The sequence below is a fragment of the Labeo rohita genome, chromosome 1, assembly GCF_022985175.1.
Source record: "Labeo rohita strain BAU-BD-2019 chromosome 1, IGBB_LRoh.1.0, whole genome shotgun sequence".
NCBI classification, from domain to species: Eukaryota; Metazoa; Chordata; class Actinopteri; order Cypriniformes; family Cyprinidae; genus Labeo; species Labeo rohita.
The window spans coordinates 32760309-32786058 of NC_066869.1; the positions used below are offsets into that span (position 1 = coordinate 32760309).

Below are 25750 nucleotides of genomic sequence, written 5' to 3' on the forward strand. Positions count from 1 at the left end.
AAAGTCATACATAATTACTATATCAATACACATTACACAAAACATCTTACACACTATGAATGAGCACAAAATCAAGTGTAAGTCAAGTTTTTTTTTTTTTTTTTTTTTTTTTTTTTTTTTTTTTTTTTTTCAGTATTAGATTAGATTACTTTTATTTGTGAAACCTTATTAATCAGTATGCAACAATGATTAGTCTGAACTACTGATGTGATTTAGATCACCCATTAAAAACATGGCACTTAAGGTTTAAGGTGACCAACATTTTAACTTGACGGAAGTGATAGAAGTGTGACGTTTTCACTGTGTTGTTCTTTTATTATGTTTTTGGTCTCAAATAGTGTGTTTGTTCAACTTGTTCATAATTATGTTTCTGGGTGATTTTGAGGCATACTGAAAGTGTTTAATTGAGCAGATCTTCATCATGGATGGACTTTTTAGTTCATAAAAAAAATTGCAATACTGTTAGTGGTGTTCACAGATACACATAATTTTTTCAGTGTGTAATTTATAACGTCAAAATAAAATATTACATTTCCATTCCAGATATTTTACGCTAACTTTTGTAATTCTAACTTAGAAACAGCACAGAATATTCTGCAACTGTATACTTTTAAATGCACACACACTGTTTAAACAATTTCTTTTAGAAAGCCTTGACAATACTTTTGAAATCCAAACTCACCACAAACAGTTTGAATTCTTATCTATCATAAGATGTATGAAGTTGTACCATAAAGAGTTTTATTAAAGCACAATGACCAAAAATGTTGTTACTGTTCTGTTTTCCAATGTTTACTACTACCATTTGATTCTATCAGATCTTTTTACTAATAATAAATCTGCAAAATAGATCATTTTGATTTTCTCTTATAGCAGACAACTATGTGCTGAGTCCTATAGTATCATGTGTTATGTAACAAGGTAGGAGCAGCATTTTAATACTTTTGGAAGACCACCCTTAAATGACAATCAAGAAAATCAGAAGCTAACAGTTATGCAGCCCCCATCACCTTTTACACACATGCACACAAAGCGCTCACTCACTTTGTACACTTTATTCTCATGCATACAGTTCCATCTCCCTCCCCCTCCATACCAACTTATACCATTGTGAGAGGTTTGAGTGCTGAACACAGCTAAAATTAGCCTATTGATGTAAGCTGGCGTTCCACTAACACCCGCACACACCCCCACCCCAGTGCAAGTCAAGAACAGAGTGCGAGACAAAGACAAATCAGGCCGGATCGATCTACCTAAAGTAACCTCTTCCTTTGTACAGGTAGAACTCAAGACACACGCAGATCTAACAGGTAAGAAAATGGACTTCCTTGAGAGACTGTGTGCAGTGTGGACATAATGATAACGGACATGTGTTATAACAATGTTGGGAGTTGTGGGTTGTGTTTTGTGGACAGTTCTGACACTTAAACTGTGATAACAAAACAGAGATACTCAGAGATGTGTTTTAAACATCTCAAATCTTCAGTGAATCTCTTAAACGACTGATAATGGGTAAATGTGCATATGGTAATGGCATGATAACTAAAACAGAAGCCCTGACAAAACAACATAAACTTGGAAATGATTGTTTAGTGCAACCATAGTTTGTTCATTTAGCATCACAACAATGCAAATTATGCCAGTAGATACTGATAATATAATGCTCTTAACTCTTTAAAAATACTAGTCTACATACATAAATCAGTGTAAGCATTACTGGCCATCTTACAAAAAAAAAAAAAAGACAGAGTATTCAGAGATTGATCTTTTTGAGCTTTTCAATGAGAGCAGAAAGTAAAGAATGGAATAGCAAGGCCATGCAAACTGCGCCAAGAAAGTTCACTTTGATCAGCCTCAGTAACCCAATCTACAACCTGGACACAATGTTCCGTCATCAGCTCATGCATAACCATTGATTTATATGACTTCATGACATATGACATCTTGCTCCGTATAAAGAGTTGGCTTGTGGTCAGGTAAGTTTCACCTCTACGCTTTAATGACAGTTCTGAAATGGTATTTCCAGTGGTTAAGAAAGCCTAAATGTGGCATTTAACACAACTAAAGTATTTTCTTTGATACTAGTCCTAACTGTTAAAATCTTCAGAGACAAAACACTATAGCAATCTGCAATAGTTTTACACAGAAGTCCCCATTTGAAAAGCTTATAGTCTATATATCCTTATTTGATTTATTTATTCATTTATTTTGTCATTTAAGTTTTTATTGTTTTCATCGGGTACATGACAATATCATCCTGCATCCTTGCAATGTGCAATACTGCACTTAAGGCCAGAATATATACAGTGGCTGTAATTAACAGAGATACGTGGAATACTAAATAAGGAGAGAGAAAAACATATCCTTATTTTATAACCTTTCTTTTTCCAGACAGGTTCTCTTGGGAATTTTCATCACATTATCCTCCAACTTGACTTTAGATAGTTCTACTACAAGTATCTGTGTCCTTTATGTATTGCAGCGCTACTGGGATTCTCTTTTAAACCAACATGTCACAGTTCAGCACTCTTTCAGTGCGTGAGAGGAAGAAGCAGGCAGCTGCCCTTTGCCATGAGGTCCATGGTGGTGCCAACGGTATAACCTTTTATCAAAGCCTGCTCTCAGATCAGCACTGAATGATTACAGAGCACAGCACTGAACGTAGCTGCCAATCACAGAGAGAAACACCACCATTTAGAACGTGGTTCAGGGCCACAGCCTCATTCAAGCCATAAATAAGCTTGTGTGGATGTTCTGCTGCCTGTAGCAGTGGATTCACTCTGTCATTGTCACAGGCTATTTCTGCAGAGGCTAAAGTTGGGAGGATGGGGTAGGACAGCTGTGTTGGAGCTGAAATGAGAACAGAAAAAAGACCATGGAGAACAAGAGAGCTTCTCCTGTTTAAACAAACACTGAACCTTTCAGAGTTCTGTTGTTACATCTTTTAAGATTAAACACAATTTCAAAAGCTTTTAGGTAACATTTAACATTTTATATTGAAGCATCATTCTGACAGACACAATGAATGCTATATTTGTTGAAAGATCAAGCTATGTTTGGAATCATTTTGGAAATGTACAGAATAACGTCATCAGCACAGCTGAAAAGCTCCTGCAGCAATAGCATATGACATGCACCTTATATAAGTTCCCTTTAATAAAACTTTCATAACCATCACATTTAACCTTTTAATAATGAATTCACCAGTTTCAGGTTGAATGGTTTTTCATGTGACCTTTCATCAAATGTGTGTTTAACACAGGTATCCAGACTGTAACCTTTTGCATTTTTTGGTTTCTTTATATCATGATATGCTTTTTAAATATGTGACTCATACATACAGTATGTATTGAAATATGAATCATATGAAGCATTTAAAAAAGTTCACTTCATAATACCTTTCATATCATTCATTATTAAGTCATTAACAGGCATTATTACATGATATATTGTAGTAATGTAGTAATGTCTTTATGAATCATTAATTATTGTCTACATAAATGTCATGAGCCATGTATTTTATCATGTAAATTACTATAATTTAATTATTTTGTAATTACAAAACACTGTGTCATATTAATGCAGGTTTTACTATGGACCTGGGAAAGAAACTTTCCACTCCAAAAGACATCATGCTGGAGGAGCTCTCTCTCTTGTCAAACCGAGGGTCGCGTCTTTTTAAGATGCGCCAGCGGAGATCAGAGAAATACACATTTGAAAGCATTCAGAATGAAGCCAATGCTATGTTTAATGTAAGTAGCATCTACACAGATACACTGGCTTGAGCCTACATACATAACAAAAGTCTATTTGCTTGAATTTGTGCATAACAAATATATGTAATACAAATAATAATCTCTGATAATACCAATAATATCTAACCTACTTTCTGACGTGATAAAAGTGGCTCAAATATCTAATTTGACGTTGAACTCATCACATAATCATTGCCGCTGAGCCTGGTAAGACGAAAATGTTTTGTTACAATGTAATTGTGATTGGCTTGTTTGAACTACTGTATGTCTGGTTACCTAGTAAAGCAAGCATGTGCTCAGCTGAATGAATGGCAGCTGCACATGGAAGATAGCAAATGCCACGTGCCAGTGTCCTTCCCAGTGTTCCTTCTTTAGGGTCAGCACTGAAATGCGTCCCTGACAACCTACTTCATATATCACTGTTCAAGTGTTAGTGTGAGTGTGTGTGTGTGTGTGCCAATACTCACTTCTGTGTACCAAAGTGATAGCTTATTAATGTGTGTCAATCAAAGGATTTATATGTATACTGTAACTATATATCACTGTAAATGTATACATAATGAAATGAATGTACAAGAAACCACTCTATCTTTTAAATAGAGCAGATTACTACCAAAACAAGAGCAAGGATATTGTGAAGTGAATTATTTTAAAGTACATATTTCTAATAAATTGTAAATTACGTTTCAGTCATAAACTGAAAAGAATATCTGGTTATGACAGTGCTCTTGATATGATATGATAATGATTCTCTTTGATAAAACCATGTTGCCTGGAAATAGTGTTGTTGATATGAGGTTTGAAATCCTCTGTTGACTTCTTAAGTCTAAAAGTGTTTGTCTGATATTTTTACTTCACAGAACAGTTTTAAAGGGTTACTCCACCCCAAAATGAAAATTTTGTTATTAATCACTTACCCCCAAAACCCATAAAAGCTTTGTTCAACTTCAGAACACAATTTTAAGGGGTCATCGGATGCAAAATTCACTTTTACATGTTTGAACATTAGTGTGTGTTGGCAGTGTATGTACAAATCTACCCTATAATGATAAAAATTCATGCAGTAATTTTTAATTAATCTGTAAAAATAATATCCCCTTTTTCAAATCGAGCCATTCTCAGATGCCTGTGGAGTCACACCAACAGAGGCCACTCCCACGATAGTTGATTGACATGAGTGTCTTACCTCAGATCAGCTGTAACAATCAGACCTCCATTGTTTCAATGCCGGAGCAGGGATGTAAGTTAGACAAGAATATCTCTGACTGACCGATTGAGGTGTTGTGTTGCTGGATGTAATAATGAACATAATGGTCGTCATTTACTCCGACATCTGAGCCGCTGAAGATGCAGGGGATTACATTTGTTTGTGAAGGGAATGCTCCTCCCAATCTACATAAATGCGTCTATGTACGCGCAAATCATTCGTGATCCAGCTTCACTTACAGCAGAAGTAAGTATAAGTGGGGTTTTTTATGAATCTCGGCAATCATCATTCCTAATAACAAGCTAGTTAGCAAGTTTTTCGGCTAAACACGGCTAAATGTGGCTAAAGTAAACAATCTCTCAGAGCAGCACTTCACTCCACAGAGAGTAGAGAGGGGCGGGGCGAGCAGAGCTCATTTGCATTTAAAGGAACAAACCCTCAGAATGGGATGATTTTTTCAGAACTCACTTTGACAAGGTAAAAAGGGTGTTGTTTTACACTACCATTGAGAATTTTATAACCAAAATATATTATAGTCTTTTAATTAAGACCCTAAAGAATCATATCAACTTGTGGAAAAGGGGCATCCGATGACCCCTTTAAGATATTTTGGACGAAAATCGGGAAGCTCGTCACTTTCCCATTGACTGCCTGGTAAATACCACTGTCAAGACCCAGAAAAGTATAAAAGACATCACCATAATAGTCCATCTGCCATCACTGGTTTCATCTGAATTTTATGAAACGACAAGAACACTTTTTGTGCACAAAGAAAAAAAAACAATTTTATTCAACAATTCGTCGGTCTCCTCCGTGTCAGCGTAGCGCTACTTTGGAGAATATCTGGACGCAACTGCGTACGCAGTTCTGTGTCAGCCGCACCACACGGATACGTTTTCTACATATATTTACGCTTTTATTTGAACGAAAACAGCGTATCTGGCCTACGCAGTTAACATTGTTAAAATCATTATTTTTTTTTCTTTTCGTACAAAAAGCATTCTCGCCGCTGCGTAAAATTCAGATTGAACCACTGATGGCAGATGGACTAGTTCGACGATGTCTTTCATACTCTTCTGGGTCTTGACAGTGGTATTTACCTGGCAGTCAATGGGACAGTCATGAGCCTCCGGGTTTTCATCCAAGATATCTTTAATTGTGTTCCTAATATGAACAAAGCTTTTACGGGGTTGGAACGACATGGGGGTAAGTGATTAATTACAAAATTTTCATTTTGGGGTGGAGTAACCCTTTAACAGTGGAACAAAGTCACTTTCAGGCCACTTTGACCACAATCTAAAATTATTTAAATATAACATAAAATTGTTTTATGTCTTGCTACACATGCGCAATAAGCTGCTTTATGTCCAAGTTGAAACTGCCATTTAATTTTAGAGTGAAAATCAAGCCAATGCAGAAAACTCAGAAAATAAAGGACTTGCATCAAAAACGCCACCAAACACACCAGACCCCAGAAATCCAGCGAACCCTGAAAACATTGCACCAGGTATGTCAAAATCACCAATGTTTATAATGCACAAAAAATGGCTTTGAAACAATTTTCACTAAGAAGTTGCTAGTACATTTCACAAATAATTAGAAAGAACGTGAAGTAACACATTGAATTAAACATAAAAAATGAAAGTATTTTCTCGTAAAGCAATTAATAGCTGTATTGTAATATAGATAATATGACAAGGTGGTAACAAGAACAATAATTGTGTTTTAGAACAAATTTTATTTGAACACTTTAATTACCATGGTTTTTATGAATTATTGATGGATGTCATAATGGCAGATGAGTCAGGAGGATTGCAGAAGTCTTGCTTGTTATCCACCCTCACTAGCTTGTAAGATGCTTACAAAGCCTTGTATCATCTGTAAGTGCAATGGAATCAGAGAGACTGAAGAGAGAATATGATAGTGGCAGCACATGCCACCCCCAACTCACCTTCTATTTCTAGCTGAGTGAATCACTCTGAGAGACTTTAAAAGGGTTAAAAGGGGTCGGTTTCACCCTGTGAATGTTCAATAAATGCATGCTGCTTTTGCTTTGTAACAAACTTCAAGACCATATTGCACTACTAAATCCAAGACCAAACTGGATTTTTATGTAAGTTTTTTAGGTTTCATTGAAGTGCAGTATAGTGCAGTGCATTTTGGTACAGTTCAGTTTTAATATCCCTGATTTTGTTCTACTCTTTTTAACTTCATTTAGGTCAGTGCCTTTCAGTTTATATGGTGTGTTCTGTTCTACATAAAATATTCTTTACAGAGGGCTACACTATTTCAAGAACTTCAGATCATCAAACTATAACATGAAATATATGGAGCAAACTGTTGTTTTTCGCAGGATATGGAGGTCCATTGACAAACATTCCTCCAGAGAAGTTTAATGCCACAGCTATGCCAAAATCCTATCACTCCCCCTGGGAAGAGGCCATCATCAATGACCCCACACTGGCCGACACACTGAAAGTTCAAATGCCAGTGCCTGAGCCTAAACCAGAGCTGCCTGACTACAAAAGCTTTAATAGGTATTGCATTTTTTCTTAATGCTGAGTCATGCAACATGCATGTAAATACAAATATGCAAATATGTTATCTGTAGTTTTTTTTTTTTTTGTTAGTTTTAGAAAAGTCCAATACAATGCATTAGGTTATGTTGTTTTATTTTGAAGTTATCGTATTTATGAATACATTTAGATTAATGATAGTTTGATGACAGATTTTTTTTTTTTTTTTTTTTTTTTTTTTTTTTAATGTATGGTACACTGTTGAATATAGTAAAGTTGTTCTATTGCACAAAGTGGATATATTCAGTCCTGTAATAATGTATCTACACAACACAGCACCATCATGAGGAGATAAAAAGGAGGTGCAGTCTCAATATTCATATGTCCAATAATTCATATATGAAAAATGTGTTAATGCCCTAAAAGTTATTTTTAAGAACTTTGACACATTAGATTGGCATTGATTTAAATTGACTGATTTTACTTTTACGCTATATTTCATCACAAGAACAAAAAAAAAGAAAAAGAAAAAGAATGAAAAACAAGAAAAAAAAAAATATATATATATATATATATATGTATATATAAACCTTGAAAATACAAATGCAGTGTTTTAAAAATTTATGTTGGTTTATTTATTTATAATTAAATATATTTTAATGCGTTAAAGTTGTTATAATTTTGATATATATATAATTTTGGAATTCATTGCATGACTATTTAAAAACTACTGCAGCTTAGAATAATTTTTTAAATATGACTACAAGTTTTTCAGCAAACTTGTAGTCATATTTAGTGTACTTATATTATAAAAAAAATGTTGCAAATTAGCTTCAGTTACAATGATACATGTTATTTCAGTTTCATCTATGTCCCTAACAAATAAAACATTAAATAATAAAAATAAATAAATAAATAATTGCTGCGTTTGTCCATATATTGGGTTGTTTTGACCCAGCGGTTAAATGTTTAACCCAGCCTTCTGGGTAGTTTTATTTTAACTTAGCTATTGCTTACAATAACTATATTTCTTGCAGAAAAGTAACCCCAAACGATGGGAAATGAACATTTATTAATATGTTCAATAAATGAACATTTATCAATAAGTTGAATAAATAATGATTCCATTTTAAAAAATTGCTTATTAATAAATGTTCACCTTTTCATTATTGCTGATGCCTTTAGTAATTATGTTTCTGATTTTTAATTTACAACCTATTTTGGGTTTATTTTAACACAGGCATAAATAACAGTAAGTCGTTTTTAAACAATAGTTGAGTTAAATGAATCTATCCAGAAGGTTGGGTTACACATTTAAACCGCTAGGCCAAAACAACCCTGTCGTTGGGTTTGTCCATATTTCACCCAGCACTGGGATGTATTTAACCCAGCAATTTTTTTTAAAGTGTATATGCAAGAAACTTGAAGAAACTGTCCAAAGTTCCAGCAACAGAACAGAAACCAACAGATGTGTCAGTAATTAAATCTCTGTTTTTTAGGGTGGCTACACCATTTGGGGGTTTTGAAAAAGCCCCACGAGGGATAACCTTTAAGCTTCCAGAGGTGGACTTGAATGCTCCTCGATACCCCGAGCTCCAGGATTCCACAGCCAAGCGACCCACTTTCAACAGAATTGCCCAGGGATGGATCTCCGATGGCACACCTCTCATTTTACCCACTGTCTCACTGGAGCCTTTCGAGATCCCTGAGTCTGATGATCTGTAACTCCGATTCAAGCCCTTCTTGTTACTCAATCCCAGTGAGCCTGATTGTGGTATAGGGTGTGTGTAGATGTGTAGTTTGTGTTTTAGCATTCTTTGAAGTGAATTTTGAACTGCTGTTCTTGGGACGGCAGTTACCACATATCATTTTTATAAAAGTATGCCTTAAAACGGTAGATTGTGAGGTAGCATTAATAATCATCATCAGAATGAACCATTTCTGTTGGGTTGAAATCCACATAGCACATTATGCATGTGTTATAATGTGTTTAGTTATATCACCAATCATTACAATTCTAGGTAACCACAAACTCTGAATAATACAGTGTGGATTACCATCAAAAACAGAAATTAATTTTATTTATGGATGAAGACAATGCATTTTTGCATTTAAAGCATATAAAAAGTATAAGAATATACATTGTACAATGAGTAAATTTATTGATACATCCAGCGTGTTACAGTGATGCATGATTATACTGTGAAACATTACTAGTTTTCCAAGACTACATTCACATTTATCAGTAATATTATCAGTATATTTAGTACAGAATCAAATAATTTTTAGGTAATTTTTTTTTTTTTTTCATTTTGTGGTGAAATATTTTGCACTCTAGATTCTATGAAATCTCACAAAGCTTTGTAGTATAACAGTAAAATCAGTCATTTTAAATCTGAAATCTGATCTGGAATAGATCAATGGTGGAAACAGCCATGTAAATATAATGTGCTGAATGCCTGAAATCTTGTTTGTACTGTAAAAAAAATACTATTAATATATATTTCTGAAAATTTGTTTTGTGAAATGTATTTCTGTCATTTGCCTGATGTTTAACATTATATTCACGGTGTTAGAACTTTTGCTTGTAGCTTCAAAAAGTAGTGTACACATGTCCAAATAAAATGCATATTTATTTCACATTTCTGTCATTGGTGATATATTACATTTTTTGTTTTCACCACATATCTGGATAGTAAATCATCATCATCTAGAACAGTCTCTGAAAGAATCTGTCTCAGTTACCCTTAGGCATAGCACACAGACATATCCTCTGACACTGTCTATATTTACAGAAGTCATAAGTAGCCTTGAATTTGACACTCTCTGTGCGGCAGTTACAGTAAACACAAAGACTTCCAGACAGTCAGCAAATGCTTACTTCAAGCGGTTTTATAAAATGTGCATGGAAAAACATTAGCTATTTTACAGTAGAATACTTAAAGGCTGTTAAATAATAAATAGCAATAACTACCTACATATATACACTATAACTACCCTAAACAATAACCAGCACTAATATTCATTTATTTTACGGTTATGTTATTACACATATTACATGTACTATAGTAATAACATTAAATTATGCACAGTTATATATAACTTACCATAACCCAAACCCTAACCCCATCCTTAACCCTACAGTAAATACATACAGTTAATTAATATTACTTATTTTTGTAATTACACTGTAACAAAGTCACAAAAAGGGTATCCCTAATTTACTATCCCAAGTGTTCAAAGCCTGATTTCTGCATTATTTTGTAGATTTGAAAACTAATTATCTTTTGAATAATAGCTCCATCTATAAACTTCAGTTCTGGTATTTGCTCTAGGTTGATATCATTAGTGCACAAACACTAATTGCAGTGACTGATACACTATTTTAAAGCTGATGGAGTATTTCTGTGGTCTGTTCAGACAGTTCTTGCCTGCAGCCTGGTTCCACCTTATTATTCACACAACAGTGAGCAGCAAATGCTAATTATAGTCAAAAATATACATCATACACATTCATATAAAGTGAGGCAGTATATTAACTATAAGCCTACTGTGCTGTCCTTCACAACAACACAGAAAGGACGTGGCAAAAAACTGCCTGTGTGTATTGTATTTTTATTGTTCAGTGGGGGATATCAAAAACATATGTTCATAAAAAAACTTTTTTTTTTTTTCTTCTTCTTCTATTCAAGAATGTGATTTTAGGTCATTTCACTCAGACCTGTGAATGTTTACATGACCATCATGTTGCAAAACAAAATGCAATATGCATTTTATATATACATACATATATATATATATATATATATATATATATATATATATATATATATATATATGAGAAGTTTGCTCAAACAAAACATCATATTTCATCACCTGAGTCACATGATTTTGCGCGTAGGCTATTATTTTGCCCCAGATTCGTGTAGAATTGGTTTACTGTTGCATAAGTTTTTGTTAATATCCCTGACTGTCCTGGACTAGCTTATCGTATTTCTTCTGTTACACCAAATTTCATAAAAGTCGACAGTAATTTTAGGCTAATTTAATAACAGTGTTATGACATATTCATGCTAAAACATGAATATATATTATTTTGCGTTTCTTTAAAATCTGTCCGTGACGCACCAAGCACTGCAATGACCAGCACTGTACAACAATGTAAATGTCACATCGGTTGTTTTGCTTGGTCTCGTGAGAATATGCCTGAATCCACGCCCTCCAAACACGCGGGTTATTCCTGCGGAATGACAGTAAATAGTGTAGCGGTATATGCGGGGCGGAGTCAACGCGTCTAACTCCACATCCATCAGAATAATCTCCAGCTCAGGACCTGAACGGATAAACCCTCATGAGTGTGGAGGAGCAGGAATGCATGAACATGGACACAGCGCTGCGGTGTTATTGTGTTTAGGCCTGTAAGAGGATCTTTGACCATATGGATTTACTGCGCTTTATGCCACGCTGAGAAATGAAGGATTCCGACAGCAAGTAACTTGAGCTGGACGCGCATAATGAACACACTATGGATAAACACGCTTCTAAAAGCAGGATTTGAGTACCAGTATATTGGACACGTGTAGGTGAGCTGTTCTTGTTTATTAATGACTGTGTTTCAAAACCCAGCTAGCTGCCTACATGGACAGCATTTTTGGGCATCATAGGCGCGTTCTAATGCCCAAAAATGCGGCATAAAGCAGGTCACCTGATGCGCATGCGCATAAACAGGTGTAACGGCATGCTGAGCGCATTTTTGCTTTTGTTTATCATGTCATGCTATGCAGATACTGTTACAAGACAACATAATAATGGATGCGGTTTTATAACTACGTAAAGAAAGAAAGCACTGTTTTTCAAAAGATATACGCAAAGTAAGTGACATTAAGCAGTTTCACTGCGCTTTTTAATGAGCTCATATAAACATCCAAAGCTTTGTGTTAATATTTTATGATAGTTCTTTAGCTATTATCGTTTTGTAAAGCATAGAAACAACAGCACCACGTATAGTTATTCTAGTAAGGACTATTTTCCATGAACAGCTGCATAGCAATTATGCTATAATAATTAATACTGTAATTATAATTATATTAATTATACTGTAAATTTGCTATAGTATTTACACTGGTAAACTCCAGAGCATCATATTCTTTAGTGTAAATGTTCAAGTTTGTGAGAGCGGCACAAATTCTTTAGAAACCCCCTCATTGTTATGTTGTTAATTGAATTTCAAACTGTTAGAGATTCTGCATTTTCAGTATGAAGAGGCAGGAATTCAGCATCGGTGCTGCAGCTGCCTACAGCCCATCATCTTCATGCGGTAGCCATGGCAATGGTCCAGCATTTACAGTAATATACTGCGACACTGCGGCAACAAGTTCTACATTCATCCTGACCCTGGCCACAGAGGCTTCGGGTAGAGGATTGCCCCTTAGCATTGAACACCAGTCAAATTTCCTTACACAATCATTAGTCTCAGACATAACATAGCTAAACTTCTACTTTCAGCCAACTCAAAAAACTAGCTGCAGTACTACATTAATAACAACATAAATACCACATGTCTAAAGACGTTTTTACAGATTTTTTTCTATTTGAATAGGCTCTGTGATTTGTCAAGCATCTGTCATTCATGTTTAATGAGTTTCAGAGGTGTCAAAGTGCAAGCAGTGCATCTCTGTGTCTAAAAATGTAGTACTGCAAATGAGACATGATTACTAAAAAAACAAGAACAGAAATAGTAGCTAGATTTTTTTTTTTTTTTGTAATATTGCAGTTGCATAGAACCAAAGCATTATATCTGCTCATAAATTTTCTCCACACTTTACTGTTGTTTGTTGCCATGTAAATGTTGTCATAAATTGTATGACAAACGAAATGATGGTGGCCTAACATTTTACATTAGATATATGTATAATGAAATATAATAAAAAGCATACATATTTATTTATTAAGTAACATTATTACAGTGCAGCACATCAGTGAATTAAACAGGTTTTAGGTTAGGAGATAAAAGAGAGCTATTCTTTCTTTATTCAAAAGAGATATTCTCTTAAATTCCAATTCAAATTCACAAGAGATTATGTCAGTACAGTAAGTTCAGTGTAGCTGATTCAATGTCCTCAAAAGTTATTAATGTTCCATTGAACTGTTTCTGGAATCTGATCAGTTTCTCAAAAGAAAACAGTGCAGAACTGCTTTCACACAGGTCACTAAAAAGTGATTTTGTGTCGCAAGAACCACAAAAGAGATTGTACTTTCTACTTTGAATTTGTTAAGCAACATCTGTGTGTAGACAAGGAAAGGCTTGCTTGTACAACTGTTTGTATGTATTGCTTATTTATCATATTTATTGAGATTTGGTTTAGTGAATCTGTACATAAAATGTAATACTATCATTTAAACTCCATGGAACAATAGATATGGGGTATCCTTTTACAAGCGACTTTTACATAAAGAAAACTCATTAACTGGATTGCATTGTCCAGTCAGTTCTTTTTGGCACAATAAAAGGAATAAGTCATTTTACACCTGTGCAATTTTCAGAAACTTTTTTTTTTTGATCCATGGATGCAGTAAAGATGATAATAAGCTATAACAGTTTCTTTGAGCAATGGATAAAAGTCAGTCACACAGAAGCAAAGCCCCTTTCATGTACAGTATGAATTAATGAGCTCAATTATGAACAGATGTCACTAAGTTTATTTCACATACTTCTTACATTTTATTTATATAGCTTATATTTTTCAGCTATATTTCAGTTTTGTTTTTTGCAGTCTTGTTTTTTAGATCGGACTGTCTTAAACATTGCTGACCAAAGACCATTAGAGCAGCTGTTTTGATATTTTATCTTGGCATTGTCATTGTGTCTCTCAACACTGAGGTGAATACCAGAGATAACGTCTAATGAAATGTTTGGACTTGGCCTGGATTTTCTTTGTGAGCTCAACCAGTAAAAAGTCCAGCCAGTCAGCAACCATTTTATGAACTATTGATCTATAGACAGTATGTCCATATATCCTTTTTCACCAGACATATTCTGGCTGGGATTTCTAAATTACCCAAAATGTTTATGTTTGTTTACCTATTGTTTTCATACTTGCTGAAGGTAATGTGGGATTTACAGGGAATGGCCAAAGCAATACAAATACATGTACACATAACGTATGAGTTCTGAGGACCTATCAGTTGGTTTTAAAGTGATAGTTCAACCAAAAATGAAAATTCTGTCATTAATTACTTACACTTAATGTTTTTTAAAAATGTGTTCAGAAAAGTACCACAAGTATTTTTCATTTCTTTGCACACAAAAAGTATTCTGGTAGCTTAGTTACATAAGTATGTATGGTATACTCTCAAGAATTCAGGTAAACGTGCTGTGGCAAAGAGTTTTAAAAGAAAAAACCATCCTGCCATGAAAATTATCTGTAAACCTTGTGTATGGAAGAATGGAGCTCTTAATTGTTCATATAAAATGGCTGTAGTAATCTGAAGTAGCTTTCTATTTAACAACATTGATTTCGTCTCCTCATATTGCTCACTTTATGCACCCCCAACCCTTCTCTGTGTGTCTCTCCCTCTCTGTAGGTCCTCCTTTGTTAGCCAGTGTTCTACTTCAGTGCCTGTCCTGAGGAGCCTTTATGAATGACCCCCTTCAGTGACCTCCATTGACTTTGCTGGAAATGCTGAGGAGAGTAATGGATTTGTTCTTTTATCTGCATCCATCCTCTTATTGCCAGTGTGCCTGGATGCAGATGAATCCACACATACAGAGGAGACAGAGTGTGATCATTGTCATAGTAACTGCTGGATTGATAAAGCAACGTGCTGCAACTTGTGGCTAAAAGTCACGTTCACACTTTAAAAAAGAGCTGCTGTTTTGAATGGTTTCCTTATATCCCAACGGTGTGCTGTCAAACTCTGCACATCGGAAAAAAAAAATCCAGTGCAGTGTATTTTGCTCTTTTTGTAGGGCACTGTGAAATTGGTCTTCTCTGTCAGGTACAGAGACTGCTGAGCACTAATGTTGCCTAAAACAGATGCATCAATCTCAAGTTGCTTCAGTAATTGACTCTGGTTGTTTGCTGGAGAGGGCCAGGCTCCAGCCTCATGGCATGGGTCAAACTGTTTAAAAAGCCTGGAGGCAACATGGCTGGTACAGGTGCCTGGAGTGGGACGGGGCTGGGCAAATCCTACCAGCCCGGCAGTATGATCTCTCTCGCTTTGACCAAAGGTCTTCTTAATGAGCCAGGCCAGAACAGCTGCTTTCTCAACAGTGCTGTGCAGGTGAGTGATGTTCTGGTAAAAACTGAAAACATGCAGATGTGGGATTTCGCGAATAGTGAATGTAAAATAGTCTGTGTATATGCTTAATACTGATGTTGGGAATGGTGGGAACTTTCTCAATAATAATGGTATTTATTGCCATCTATAGTTCCATGAAGAACTTTTAGCATCCATTAAATCTACTGCACATATAGTTCTTTAGATTTTTAAAATGTTTTTACGCTATGGCAGGCTAATTTAATACTAACTAAAGACCTGTTTCTTACAGGTTCTTTGGCAGCTTGACATCTTCAGGAGGAGCCTACGACAGCTCTCTGGTCATTTCTGCTTGGGTGATGCCTGTATTTTCTGTGCTTTAAAGGTGCGCACATGAAGTCTTAATTGTCTTAGTAAGATCCATACCTAGACAGCATTGTTTGAATTATTTTCGTGATATGAAAATTATTTCATATTGTAAAGTTTGCATGCAATGGAAATTGTGATGGTCCTCGACAAACTCGAGAAAAAAGTAGCGTTGAACTAGATTTTGTCCATCTGGAATTTATTGGATCATTGGAGTGTTTTTGTCATTTGCTAATTGCTGTGATCTCATGTGAGTGACACATTGCTGGATTATTGCCTAGTCCTTGCACTGGTAAGGATGTCAGATTATGAGGACACATGAATTATATATAAATATATATATATATATATAAAGATAAATCATTTATAATAATCACTGCAATTTTCCATAAAAATAAGTCAAAATAATATACGATTTCTGGGTAACTTAAAGATCTTATTTCAACCAAAATTTCAGACAACATAACACATGCCCTTTATGAATACAAATACTTCTTTGTGACAAGCACTGTGAAATGTTTTACTATTCCAAATTGTGGATAAGTAAATGTACTGCTTACTGAAAATATATTATTTCAGGCAATATTGGTGTGTTTTGTTTTTACATATACAGTTTTTTTTTTATATGTGCTTTTAGAAATGTATCTTCGATATTAAGACAATGTACAGTAAGAATTAAGTGTCAGCGTTAACTCAGTATGTCTGTTGTGCAGTTCATGTGAGCGCTATTTGTGTGGTTTGTGTCAGTGACTGTTAATGAAGATCATATCAAATCAGTTATGCGCTTCCATTATGGTTATGATGTTGTCTGTGCTTAAAGCTGTTCTTGTAGACATTAAACATGAGTCTGGGCTTACTGGGTTCTGAGACATAACCAAAGTTAACATGACACAAACATTCCTAATCCTATATTTTACGTTTCAAAACTATTTCTCAACAAATTCAATGTTGCATTTCTGAATTGTGTATACTGCATTGCTGAGTTTGTACGTGAGGATTATTTCACTGTTTCTTTTCACAGAGCATCTTCTGTCAGTTTCAGCAGAGTCGAGAGCGGGCTCTGCCGTCAGATACCCTGCGTCATGCTCTGGCTGAGACCTTTAAAGATGAGCAGCGCTTCCAGCTGGGCCTCATGGATGATGCAGCAGAGTGTTTTGTATGTCTGACCTCAGAGAAAATTTTTATATGTATATTGTTTATGAAAATGTACAATTTCAATTTATTTGAGATAAAATCTGTTTATAGTTCTGTGTTAAGCTGTGGTGCAGTTGAGTCTACTGAACTTTGGATCTTATTTAAGGCTAATGCCTAGTATGTTTTTACAAAGATACTAGGTCTGGTTTCTAAGGCCACTAAGCTTTAAATTAAAAGTGGAGTTATATGGCAGTGCTTAAAGGTGTATGCACCTCTGGGAAGTTAAAGTGTAAAGGTTAAAGTGGTTTATACATCATCACTGTGTCAGCTGATTTCAATTGATCAATGTTGCAAATGGCGTTCACTTGTGACCATCACAAACTGTTATGTGTGCAGTGGTCTAAGCTAGATTTCATGAGCCCTGCATTTTATAGTAAAAGCTGCACAACAAAATTAAATATGGTTCACCAAAATAAAAAAAGTCATTATTTGCTCATTTTCATGTTGTTCCAAACCTGTGTGACATTCTTTTTTTTTTTTTTTTTTTTTTGTGGGACACAAAATAAGATGTTTTGAAAGTCAGTGGAATCCACTTTTTTTTTTCCCAAGACGTTTTTCAAAATTTTCCTCAGAAAAAAAAAACAAATCATACAGGTTTGGAAGACATGGGAGTAAGTAAATGATGACAGAATTCTCATTTTAAGTGAGTTATCCATTTAAAGCTTTTTCTAGCTTGACGCGTGTGATGAAAGATCTTGAAAAACTAAATGGAAAATATGTGGAAAGGTCTAATAAGAAAGTATATATATTGTCCTTATTATCCATTTCTTATGGTAACATTGTTGTACAACATGTTTATTAAACACGCTGTCAGCTTGCTTGATTGTATGAGCAATCAAATATAATTGTTCACAATTTCTTTCTTTGCTTTGAATAATTTTAATCCATTTGGTGGCATTAATGTGCTTTATTTTAAGTAGCGGTTTTGTGTTGTTTGACCTACTTTGTGATATGTTGATGTCTCTAATAATAACAGTGATTTTTTAAAAATAACATGAATAAGTTTTAGGCTAGCACTAAGAATAACTGTGTCAATGGAATCTGATTTATCACTGATCATTGTTTTCTTTTTGCATTCTTTTTGCATCTGTTTTGTAAACTTTGGGAGACAGGAGAACATTTTAGAAAGGATACACCTGCACCTCGTTTCTGATTCAGCCACAGAAATGTGTACTTCCAAATCGTGCATCACCCACCAGAAGTTTGCCATGACTCTCTATGAGCAGGTATTACAATATTGTTTGCTCTTCTTTTTCCATTTTCACTAAAACTTACTCAGCTACATCTTAAAATAACAGTTTATTCTCAGTGTTGTCTATGTTAGTCTTTGGTTCATTAAGATTTTGTTTAAAATTTCCAATCAATTCATTACAATGGCAGGTTTCTGTAATGTTTGTTGGGTTGGTTAGAACTTGCTCCACCCTCACAGAAGTTTCTTTCCCACTGTAGTTTGTTTGTCGTAGTTGTGGAGCATCATCAGACCCTCTTCCCTTCACTGAGCTTGTGCACTATGTGTCCTCCACGGCCCTATGGTGAGTGAAACAATCTACTGTAAGTGATTTCTCTCCTGGAGAGCAAATCTTCTTTAATTAAGTCACAGTAATATATTATGGTTTTATGAATAGTGTCAGTGTGAGGATCCAAATGACCCATTTTAACCATCCTGCATGTATTCTTTGGAAGGGACAGAAGTAATATTCTGACAGACATAGTGTTTGAAAGCTTCACAGAAAGTAGCACTGTTTACATTGAAGGGTTACAGTTTAATTTCAACAAAGTGGAATTGAGGTCGGCAGTACAGTATTACACTGTCTAGTATCTAGAGTGGTTTAGTGACACAAATGATCCTCTTTGTGCTCTTTTGTCAGTCAACAAGTGGAGCGAATCTTGGAGAAGACAGACAGACTGCGTTCAGATATGTTTGGTGAACTGCTGCAGGCAGCCAACACCATTGGAGATCTCCGCAACTGCCCTGTATATCAACTTTTTAAATTTTGAATTAGTTGTATATACACCAGATTCCGCCATATTTGAGTTTATTGTCTTATTTTTTTTATTTTTAAATTGAGAACAGTTTATGTATGTCTTGCTTATTACCATTTGACCTGTACTTGTTAGGTCTTATAACCTCAAAACATAGCTTTGAAACCATAAAACATCTCTAGGTTACATCTGTAGTCGTGGTTCCCCAATGAGAACGAGATGCTGCGTCAGAAATGCTTTAGGAACACCTCTGTGTGACCATGTACTGAAGTACTTCTAATAACTTCTAATAACTTCTGTACTGAAGTTTGCTTCTAATAAGTCGAAGCAAGTGCTCACAGGGATGTAGAAGATATGTCAGGGGAATGTAGCGTCTTCTTCCTCTTGGGGACCCTTATCAAAAAGAAGTATACTTCACGTTTATTTTATTAAGTATACTTAAGTAAAGTTCAAGTATACTTTTTAAGTATACTTTATGTAGTAAGTATACAAATACCATTGTACTAGTAGTATATTTTTAAGTGTACTATTTTAATACTCATTGGGACTAAATTGGCCCACTTTCTAGTATATAAAAGTATACTTTTAAATATACTTTAAGTATAACAGTAGTAAACTTTGAGTACACAGCTAGTTTACATCTGTTGTACTGCAAGTATACTAAAAGTGAACTAATAGGTATGCTGATAGTTTACTAATTAAATACTTTTTTATGCATTTTTAGTACACTTTGAAGTATAGTCTGAGTAAACTACTAGTTTAGCAGTTTTATACTGCAAGTACACTCGAGTTTTTTTCTTCTTTTTAAGTAAACTTTAAATCATACTTTAAGTATACTACTATGTCTCTATTTAGGTATTAATTTGTATATATCTTTTTGTATGAATATCTGAACATACAAAGCATTATAAACATCTTAGTCTAATATGTAAATAACATTGTTTTTGTTTGTAAAGCATTTTACAAAACTAAGATTACCCACTAACAAATAAGTGGATATAGACGGATGTAAGTGATTGAAAAGAATCTAGGCCTCAAAACTAGACACACAAACCTCAAGAACGGTGGCAATCAGCAAATATTAAAAAGATGAGCTCTTTACATCACAGTACAACAAATAACTAACAATAATGACAAAACAACAAAAAAGTTTAAATGAAGTCAGCAAACAACAAAACAATAATCCTATAACAGTAACTGGATAATTTATTTATGCTGCAATGCATGCTGGGAACTTACAAAGCCTTAAAATTTCAGCAATATGAAATTCTTTGCTCAGACAACTGTGTTTGACTAGTTGGGTCAACATTTGGGGTAATACTGTTGGTCTGACAAGGGTTTTATATAGTTTCAAGAAAATAGCATTTTTTAGTATTTGAGACTCAAAATGATTTGTAAAATGGAAAATACGTATTTGCATTTTTTACAGTGTGAAAGCATCTGTTTTGGTTTCTTCTTCACTTGTGTTTTGGAAATTCTGTACAGAAGATGTGTAATAGCATCTCTCGTGTATAACAATGAAAACACAGATTCTCAGAGAACAAGTATAGCTCAAATATATTTAGACTTTTTCTAAGTCTAAGTCAAGTATACTTAAATGTCATTTTAAGTATATTTCTGATAAGTATATAAAGCACATTTCTGAGAAGTACATAAAAAGTAGACTGAAAGTATACTTTTCTATTTATAGTTTAAAAGAAGTATACTAATAGCACACTTGAATTAACTTCTTTTTCGTAAGGGGAACCATGGTTACAGATGTAACCATAGAAATGTCCCCATTCAGTGAACTCGCACTGCATCAGAAACACTTTGGGAAAGCGAAGACCAACTCCGCCATGCCGACGAATGCCTGGCTAGTGTGAAATCATATGCACACATCTAAGACGAGAGTACTTTTGAGCCTGGAGTGGTCTCCACATTTAGGTTATAAAACCTAACAAAGGTGAACATGGATGGCCAGCTCGGCACCTCACAAACATCCTGTAATGATACATGTGACAGAAAGGTTTTAGATGCTGCCATACCCCTAGTTACATAGGCCCTGACCGCAGAGGTGAAGGGAGGTCAGAGAACTCATAAGCCAAGGAGATAGCCTGTAATTTCCACCTGCTTAATGTCTGCTTGGTTACCGGGAGGCCTCTCTTAGGTGGACCAAAGCAGACAAAAAGTTGTTCAGCTTTTCTCCACAGGGCAGCTCTGTGGACACAGTTGTCCAGTGATTGAACTGAACACACTAAATTAAGCTTCTCCTGGTCCAGCTCCCAGAAGGAAGGAGGACATAAGCAGCACTATGGGCTGTGAAACATTAATGGGCACCTTCTGCACATTGAGTGCAAAAAAGCTTTCACTATTCCTGGTGCAAACTTAAGACATTACGGGGCCACAGAAAGTGCCTGAATGTCACCAGCTCTTTTCAGAGAAAAAATGGCTAATAGAAACACGGTTTTTAGTGTCAGACACTGGGTTTCTTCCCAGTGACTCACCACCCAAAAGTCTGTGGTAAGCAGCCTTGGCTGCTAAGTATATCTTTAAGGTGGAGGGAATCAAGCTTGTGGAGAATTGTTCTTGCAAGGACTCCAGCACTGAACCAGTCGGGCTGTTAACTGGGTCCAGCTGTCGATTCTTCACACCATGAAGTGAAAAGTTTCCAATTCAGGGAGTACTGAGCTGGATGTGTGAGGGAGAACCAGAGTGGACATTGCGAGGTCTCTCGAGATGCAAACAAGTCCACTTGAGCCTGGCCGAACACCCTCCAAATCTGCTCCACCGCTTTTGGGTGGAGGCTCCATTCCTCTAGCCTCAGCCCCTGCCTCGATAGGATGTCTGCTCACTGACTGAGATGCCCAGGAATAAAGACTGCCCTCAGAGAGAGCACTAGCACATAATGGCCTCTGGAAGGAAATGTTTCAGTGCTCAAAATACTCATAATTGCTCCCCAGCCAGTGAGGGATACATCCGTCGTAAGCTAACCAAGTCAACTTCCGCTTAAATAAGGCATGATGGCATCGCCACATGACCATGATCGTGGGAAATTGGTTCCTCCCTTGGAAAAACCTTGCAGTCCTGAGCCACCACTGCAAGGGTCTCATGTACAGCAGGCCAAAAGGTATCACATTGGATGCAGCTGCTATGAGACCCAGCAGTCTCTAAAACAGTTTCACAGTGAGTGACTGGCATAGCCTGACTCTATGGTCTGTTTTCTCAAGTGAGTAGCCACTTCTTGTTCTATCACCAGATCCTGCTCGAGATGCACCACTGTGGGTGTGACCTGGTTGAATCGAGGCAGACATGAACCGATTTGGAGACTGTAGCCTCTATCCACAATCTGCAGGACCCATTGAGCCACATTTGGCAGATGCTTCCACGTGGCCAAAAAATCTGCTAAGGGAAGCAGTCTCGAGACTGGCGTCTGGTGTAGTCTAAGCAGTCAGTTCGGTGCCCTAAAGCAGATGATCGGCAGAGATGGGCCAATCTGATTGCTTTAATAACCTCTTTGGCAGATGTAAACCTCCCAGAGCTGCTACATTTCTGTTGCTACACTGAAAACTGTGGTCGCTGGAGACCGTTGTGCCCAGAAAGCACCAGAGGTGGCAGAGATAACAGACCGATCTCCTAAGGGCACTGAGGAGAGACGGGCACCGTATGATGAGGCGTACACCGCTCTTCCCCAGAGGGGCCTGTCCTCAAAAGCCTGATGCCAGTGGCCATCCTCAAGAGAATGACAGTCCACAGAACTGCTTTCTCCTTGGAGGACCTGATCTGTTTGCAGGGGAGCATGATAAGCGACAGTCTTTTTCTGCTCCGCCCTGTATGAGGAGCTGGGTGATGGCTGGGGCTGCTGTCTTTCATATCATACAGGTTCAACCAGTGATGTCTCTCCGTGGCCACCAGGGCTACTATAGAAATCCTGATGGCTCTGGCTGTTTTCTTGGAGGCCCGGAGAGACAAATCTGCAGCTCAACAAAGCCCTGGCCCCTCAGCTGCATGATGTTGAAATAATTAGCTGCTTTTTAGAAAGGTTTACCCCATGACCTCAACACTCCAGTATGTAGGTCAGAGTAAAATGGAAGGTCCAACAACTCTTCATACTTGATCGACTGATCCAATGGATGGACTCAGCCTCATCCGGATCGACACTCACCACATCAGCCTCCCCAGAGGACGAGAGGTGAAGTGTTTGGCTCTCTCTCAGGGAAGAAGAAAACAGAGAGCATGTTTCCAAATCTTGAGAGAGAGCACTGGATCTAGAGGGTGAGGACAAAGAAAAGACCAGGGCCATCTCCAACCCCTCCACTTGATCCATCTGTGATCCCCACAATTTCAATTTGCGCTCTGCCCCAGCAGCCACAGAACTGTGAGAACTACAAGCCTGCTCACCCTCCTTGAAAAATGTACAGCGGGAGTAGAATGTGTGCAGTGGCAGGCGCTCACAATCTGCACAGTCAGCTCCCTCGATAGCTGACCATGCATGCTCTGCTCCCAGACAAGCAACGCATAGGTTGTGTATATCCCCACCTGTAAAATAGTGTGGGCAGGGAAAAAAAACACAAAACCTAAAACTTTGCTTGTCGCTTTTTCTTTGCTCCCCATATTAGAGAACTGATTTGTGCACTGACACAAAAACACAGACTCGCTCTTACGGTGGACAGAACCAGCAGAGCTTGCTGCTTGCTGAAGAAGCTGGAGCTAACACTGTTTACACCAGTGTGACGTTATAATGTTCAGCAGTGACTTTTTTTAACCAACGAAAACGAGACAATAGCAAAACAAAAACTCGTTTTGAATGACAGAAATGTGACAGAAATCTACTGACATTTTCACAATAAAAACCAAACTAAAATGTTAGGGAAGGACGATTTGGGAAAAGATTAATTCAGAACAAATCTGCTGTTTGGTTAGGAGGTTAGATGCGTACATTTGAAGTTTATCATAGCCTATTGATCTAACCGGTGGGACATAAGCTAACATACACTTGCTGCATGTCTCAAAAATGTGAAAATCTGGGAGTAAGAGAAGAGCAGACACATGGATAAATTTGATGACGCAAAAGAGAACTCAATTCAGTCCAGTTTTCTGAGTGCAAAAACCAAAGCAGGGTCTCTCATCACAGTGCACAAGTGCTCCTTTGCTTCTCATGAATGGAGAAATACACACAAATTAATGTAGAATTGTCTGTTTTGACAAGTATTCACATAAATACACTTGGTTACGTAAACAGTAGGAAGTATATCGGACATGTATCAGTACATTACATCAGTCCATTTGTTTTTAAAGGGACAGCAGCCTAATTTAGTTGCTATTGTCTGTGGCGTTGATGTTCATCAAGCAACAAAAGTCAGCCAGTGTTCATGGGCCTAGTGGAACCGCTGCATTTTTTAATTCAGTTTTTAATTCAACACAATCAAAAAATTTTTGTTAAAATAATCAACAGATGTTTACTTCATCCCAATTACAAGCAATATAAACAGCATATATATATATATGCTGTTCTACCTTTGTTAGATCACATTTATGAATTAAAGTGCTACAACCTTGTGCGGGAATGGCAGGGAAAGAAACACAAAATTCACACTTACACTCACACTCTCACAGACTTTCTCTCTCTTACACAGACACAGACACACACACACACACACACACACACACACACATATAGTAATAGTAGGCCCAGACAATAGGAGTGAAAGTACACATGACGTAAAGTCTCACTGCTCTGTTGAACAGATTTCACATGTGCTTCAGCAAGCGGTCATGCAGAAGCATTCTCAAAGCGTATCTGACGAGGCGCGGGTTACAAAACATAAATTAATGTTTCGCATTTATTTTCACATATTCTCCTAATGGACATTATATTATTATTATTTTTTTATTTTCTTGAATCAGTTTTAATAATAGTCTTGAGACATGCTTTTTCTATTTGAAAACACCAGGATGGGGTTACTTTCTTTTGGCCTTGATAGGTACTATACAAATAAAACTATTTTTATTATATACTACAGCATCATTATGCCTTGTATGACATTTTGCTTAGTGTAATTTGATCTGTACATTGCAGAGTAACTGTGGGCAGAGTATCAAAATCCGCCGTGTGCTCATGAACTGCCCAGAGATCGTCACCATTGGCTTTGTGTGGGACGCTGAACAGTCTGACCTCACTGAAGATGTCATCCGCTCTCTGGGCCCAAACCTTAATCTCTCGGGGGTAAGGGTCAAATCTGTTTCATTTTTATTGATGAATGTGTAAAAAGTATGGAGCCCCACACATGATAAAAAAAGAAGGAAAAAAAAAGAGATATTGTTGTACTAATGAGATACTGTTGTACTAATTAGTTCCCTTGTTTTAATTCAGTTAAATAGTTCAGGAAATACGACTAATACAGCAAGGCCACAATTCGAATGAATTAATAAATTGTGGGAACTAATTCTTAATTTGTGGCCATGGCATATTGTTTTTTTTTTTCTGTCAT

The 25750-nt window shown here is 36.4% G+C and overlaps 2 protein-coding genes across 6 annotated transcripts in view; both read left to right on the top strand.

Annotated features, from left to right (window-relative positions):
* The first annotated feature begins 1152 nt into the window (after positions 1 to 1152).
* On the top strand, positions 1153 to 9808 carry myoz2b (myozenin 2b). Of its 2 annotated transcripts, XM_051108174.1 has the most exons (6): positions 1153 to 1310; positions 2483 to 2595; positions 3586 to 3752; positions 6358 to 6469; positions 7316 to 7499; positions 8978 to 9808. In XM_051108174.1, the coding sequence occupies exons 2-6, from the start codon at positions 2511 to 2513 to the stop codon at positions 9201 to 9203; spliced, it is 774 nt and encodes a 257-aa protein (XP_050964131.1). In that variant the 5' UTR covers positions 1153 to 1310; positions 2483 to 2510; the 3' UTR covers positions 9204 to 9808. The 2 variants fall into 2 exon arrangements, with proteins under 2 accessions (XP_050964131.1, XP_050964858.1); XM_051108901.1 differs by lacking the exon at positions 2483 to 2595 and having other exon boundaries at positions 1154 to 1310.
* Positions 9809 to 11670: 1862 nt separating this feature from the next.
* usp53b (ubiquitin specific peptidase 53b) overlaps positions 11671 to 25750 on the top strand; it is a 36793-nt gene continuing 22713 nt past the window's right edge. Inside the window, exons 1-8 of one of the 4 annotated variants that reach the window (XM_051110205.1) lie at positions 11671 to 12061; positions 15063 to 15761; positions 16030 to 16122; positions 17125 to 17259; positions 18410 to 18523; positions 18747 to 18829; positions 19166 to 19271; positions 25339 to 25485. In XM_051110205.1, coding sequence (XP_050966162.1) covers positions 15585 to 15761; positions 16030 to 16122; positions 17125 to 17259; positions 18410 to 18523; positions 18747 to 18829; positions 19166 to 19271; positions 25339 to 25485 — 855 coding nt within the window. In that variant the 5' untranslated portion in view covers positions 11671 to 12061; positions 15063 to 15584. Of the gene's footprint in view, positions 12062 to 12262; positions 12350 to 15062; positions 15762 to 16029; positions 16123 to 17124; positions 17260 to 18409; positions 18524 to 18746; positions 18830 to 19165; positions 19272 to 25338; positions 25486 to 25750 lie in introns of those variants that run through there. The other 3 variants (XM_051110214.1, XM_051110223.1, XM_051110232.1) reach the window with 3 other exon arrangements.